At 38.5% G+C, this 4,590-nt stretch overlaps 1 protein-coding gene across 1 annotated transcript; it reads left to right on the forward strand.

The window, feature by feature from the left end:
* The first annotated feature begins 2,182 nt into the window (after positions 1–2,182).
* LOC123520904 (prostate and testis expressed protein 13-like) lies at positions 2,183–3,397 on the forward strand. Its single transcript, XM_045283648.1, has 3 exons — positions 2,183–2,246; positions 2,790–2,930; positions 3,219–3,397. The coding sequence occupies exons 1-3, from the start codon at positions 2,183–2,185 to the stop codon at positions 3,395–3,397; spliced, it is 384 nt and encodes a 127-aa protein (XP_045139583.1).
* Positions 3,398–4,590: the final 1,193 nt, after the last annotated feature.

Below are 4,590 nucleotides of genomic sequence, written 5' to 3' on the forward strand. Positions count from 1 at the left end.
CTCTTCAATCAGATCCTACTGGTGTAGCCTATGAAGGATGTTGTACACCTAAAAATGACAGAATCAAAGTCCTGGTTGTTCATAGCACAAGGTCTAGTTCACCAGGGGCTGGATAGAAACTAGGTCAAAATTTCCTATTAGGAACATAACATCAGGCATCTTCTCCCCTTGGCTGGGTGGGGTCTATATAAATAATGCTAAGTCCTTTGTCTTTGAGAAGGTTGCCCTGATTTACCCACTTCTCAAAGACAGATCTGCCTCACTCCATCTCTGGACTTGAATTTCCATTAAAGTTTACTGAATACCTTTGTAGCAGTGTTTGTTGATTTGGGTTCCCCATGAGCACAATTAAGCACATGGATCAAGAGGCACTTGTGCGAACAGAATGAGGGAAACACTGCAAAGTTTAAAATCAGGAAAGGTGTGTTGCAGGTATTGTATCTTCTCACAATATTTATTCATAGTATTCCATCATAGTATTCAATATTATATGCAAGAACTGATTGGACTTTTCCTCACAGCCCACATCCCCACAACATAAGAAACTGACCCTAGCTGAATTGAGGCCACCTCTGGCAAACTGCTTATTAAAATGTACAAATAAGGGGGTGATATGCAGATTATAAGCATTAGGCAGGCACACTACCTTCATGCTTGGGAGGACAAATTAGAAAATTGAATGACCTGATAACAAACACCTGCCTTTGTCTTGGTGTTTATTCTTATAGTAGTGGGGACTCACTCTCGACTAACTTTGCTCAACATAATGGTTTCCAGGTCTATCTGTGTCATGAGCTATTTCATGATTTCATCACTCTTTTGGTTTTTTTTAGGGATGAATAGTATTCCATTGTGTCTATGTACCGGAGCCATTTTATCCATTCTTCTACTGATGGACATTTGGGCTGTTTCCAGGTTTTTGCTATTGGAAACTCTGCTTAGATGAACATAGGAGAACATATGTCTGTTCATTTGAGCCTCTTACTTCTTTGGAGTATATATTGGGCAAAAGTATTGCTTAGTTGTAGGGTATTTCTATTCCCAGTTGTTTTAAGTAGCACAAATCACTTTCCACAAGGGTTGTAACAAGACTTTGACATACGTAATTTAGTAACAACACCAGCAATGACCGAAAAACAAGTTTATATTTGAATATGTATGTGCATAGTCATATAGGTATACAGGGAGGCATAAAAATTAATACAAAAATTAAAGTATCTCTGTTATTGGTTGAGTCCACTAAAACTGTTCCAGCTCAGAGCTACAACAGAATGAAACACTATCCAGGCCCCTGTCATCTTCACTACCATTGTTATGTTGGAACCTTTTGTTGAAGTCATTGTGGCAACCCATCTCATTGAGGGGTTTCTAATTTTTTTTTTTTTTTGCATGATGAACAAGCATAATGTCCTTTTCCGGAAACTGGGCTGTCCTAAATAACATGTCCAAAGTACATGAGATAAAATGTCATCTTCCTCACTTCTAAGCAGTATTCAAGCTGTACTTCCAACACAGCCTAGTTTGTTCTTCAGGTATTCCATGGTACTTTCAAAATTCTTTATCAACTCCATCATTCAAATGCATCGATTCTTCTCTGGTCTTTATTCATTGTCCAGCTTTACATGCACATGAAGCCATTGAAAATACCAAGGCCAGGGTCAGGCACACTCTAAGGTGAAATCTTTCCTTCTTAAAAGTTTAAAGGGATCTTATGCAGCACATTTTCTCAGTTTAATTCTTTGACTGTTTTATAGAAATATCTAAAAGTACATATAAGACTAGATATGTGTATGCAGGGACATATATACAGAATTAACCATTGTACTTCTCAAACATGGCAAACAACTTACAAGGTTGGTCTTCTAGGTTGGAAGGCTTGTTGTTGTTATGTGCTGTCAGTATTCTAACTCTATGCGACCCTGTGTACAACAGAATGAAACACAATTCAGCCCTGTGCCATTCTCACAATTGTTCTTATGTTTAACCCTGTTGTTGCGGCCACTGATGGACTGTATTTTAAGTAGCTGAAGTTAATCAAACACAGACAGGATGTTCTCGCTCCTGGGAACACTGTGGAATAGATTAAGGTGGTTTGATCTGAAATTTATGTTTCTAGTGGAGTGCCTGAGGGCAGGTGATGGGAATAAATAAAGCTAGCAACTCCCACAAGAACCTTTCAGGAATGGGTTCAAGAATGTACCAGTTGCTGCTGCTGGGCATATTCATTGTGCTCTTCATGGATGAAGGTAAGCCTGGGTAAGGAGGCAAGGATGAGTGGTGAGATAATGGAGACGAAGAGTTAGGTTTCTAAACTTGGATTCTGGCCCTACTGAAAAATGGGTTGTTTTGTTTTGGAAAATGGTTTAAAGAGAAAATTTCTTCTCTTCACAGGAGACAGAGTCCTACCATTGAAATGTAAGTGTAATTGGTTTTTGGTTTCAGGATAAATAATGCCATGTTGAAAGTGAACATTCTGGAGTGCTCTACCTTGCTAATTCTCTATATATTCTTCTTACTCACTACTCAAGGTCCCCATGGTAGGCACTAGAGCCAGCCCTTGGAGGAAGATGGACTTGGATTTTTGAGGGCTCAAAGCTGTCACCTACTTTTTGGGGGTGGGGAGGTGGCAAGGGTGAAGTAAGGACCCCTGACAAAGGCTGGGAAGACTGACAACTTCCCATTATGAGGTTTTCACAGTCCAAATATAAATATTTTTAAATAGGAGCAGGCTTCTGAAGAGAAATTATTTTCCTTAGAGCTTTGTTTTAAAACCTCCTCCCTTTCTGTAGATATTCGAAATTGCTATGTCTGTGATTACTTTGATGGATATCAATGCCGTGGAACCATGAAAGCTTGTTGGAAGTTTAATGTGCTAATACAGAACAGGACCTGTACAACAGATCACTACTACTTTAGTGATCGTAATACAGGTAAGTGGGAGCTACAGAGACACAGAAAATATCATCAATGGTGTCCACCCCTTGAGTCCAGAAGTGCATGAAATTCAGGATCATGGGAGAGGGAATGAAACAGGAATTCTCCATATATAGACTTGGGGGTGGGAGGCAGATACCTTTTGCTTGCTCATAATTAGAGGGACATAGATGGGAGGCATACACAGCCTGATAGCCCATTCCAGTATACAGAAAAATGATGAGACTCTGAATAGAGACCATTTATAGGAACCAGATGATCACATTTGCTTTTCTTCTCTATAGGAAGATATTTGTATCGTTATACAAAGCTATCCTGTCGGTCTTGTGAGGCAGGAATGTTCCAGGCGTTCCATGATCTCCTGAGAGAAACATTTTGTTGCACTAATGATGACATGTGTAATGATGGCAGACAAAATGAAGACTTTGGAGTTTTCATTGACCCAGATGATGCAGAAGTTTAAGATTCCTAAACCATATGTTCCAGGAATCTTGGCCTTTCCTCATTCTAATGGCAATGCCTGTGGTAGTTATATAATTTCATGTCAACTTGATAAATAAGTGTAGGGATGAAGTCTAGCTTGTCAAACATGTCACAGCCTGATAATCCCTTCTTGTGGGCATGACCTTCTCATAAGAATTGTGGAAACTTCCTCTCTCTCTGCTTCGTCTTCTTGTTGAGACATACTCAGACAGCTGAAGGAGCTATGTGGAGACCTGCACCAGCACTGAGATGCCTCCACTGCCACTGGATTCACAAGACTTGTCACCCACCAGCCGTGATCTTCCTGCATCTGGCATCATTGTATGTGCTGTCTGACTCTGAAGAGGAATTTATGGACTAGTATCAGACCTATGGACTAATATTGAACTTATGGACTTGATCTGGACTGGGCTGGGATGTTTTCTCAGTATACAATTGCTCTTTGATATAAAGCTCGCTCTTACATGTATACGAGTAGCTCTGCATTTGTTTCTCTAGTCAACCTGGCCTAACACAAGATCATTGTATAATTTTCCATAATCTAGACATTATTCTCTTTTCAACTATAATAGATCAACTCAAAGAAGCTCTGTTTGCTCTTCTGTGTTGGTGTTTCCACCGTTACAGGAAATCCCTGGGTTACAAAATCTGTAGCTCTCCCTTCTTGCGGGTATTTCCTTGTCTAAATGATATATATACAATATCAACCCAAGTTTAATAGTATCCCTGATTATATCATGCTTGTGATTGTTTTTGCACTTCTACCATATTATATTTACATAAACAAAATAAAATATTTTAGTTACAAACTGATTTTAAAATGTTTGGAATATACACATGGTGTGATTTTCCTCATATATTTTTACAATGCATATTGTAATTTTACATCTTGAGAAGTAGAAAATAAAACACATTCTTGTATTCAGGATTAGTTCATTAGTTAATATGGACAGAAAGGAAATTTTGGCAATAGGTCCCAAAAATGAAATGGGGGTACTGGAAACAAAACCCAGAAAAAAATTTTTCAAGGCAAGTATTTAATTGTTTTTAACCAAATAACCTTATCACATTCAAAGTACTCTCCACTACACTTAAGAAATCTGCCAAATCTGTGATTCCATTCTTGGAAACATTTTTCTTTTTTAAGCATTAGGAAGAATATAATGGTTTTTT

This window comes from Echinops telfairi, unplaced genomic scaffold, assembly GCF_000313985.2.
Source record: "Echinops telfairi isolate 266 unplaced genomic scaffold, ASM31398v2 ScPeMD7_7465;HRSCAF=8503, whole genome shotgun sequence".
NCBI classification, from domain to species: domain Eukaryota; kingdom Metazoa; phylum Chordata; class Mammalia; order Afrosoricida; family Tenrecidae; genus Echinops; species Echinops telfairi.

Coding starts and splice junctions, on each gene's coding strand:
- LOC123520904 (XM_045283648.1), top strand. CDS start 2,183: ATGGGTTCAAGAATGTACCAGTTGCTGCTGCTGGGCATATTCATTGTG. Junction 2,247..2,789: donor TGTGCTCTTCATGGATGAAG/GTAAGCCTGGGT, acceptor CCCTTTCTGTAG/ATATTCGAAATTGCTATGTC. Junction 2,931..3,218: donor CTTTAGTGATCGTAATACAG/GTAAGTGGGAGC, acceptor TCTTCTCTATAG/GAAGATATTTGTATCGTTAT.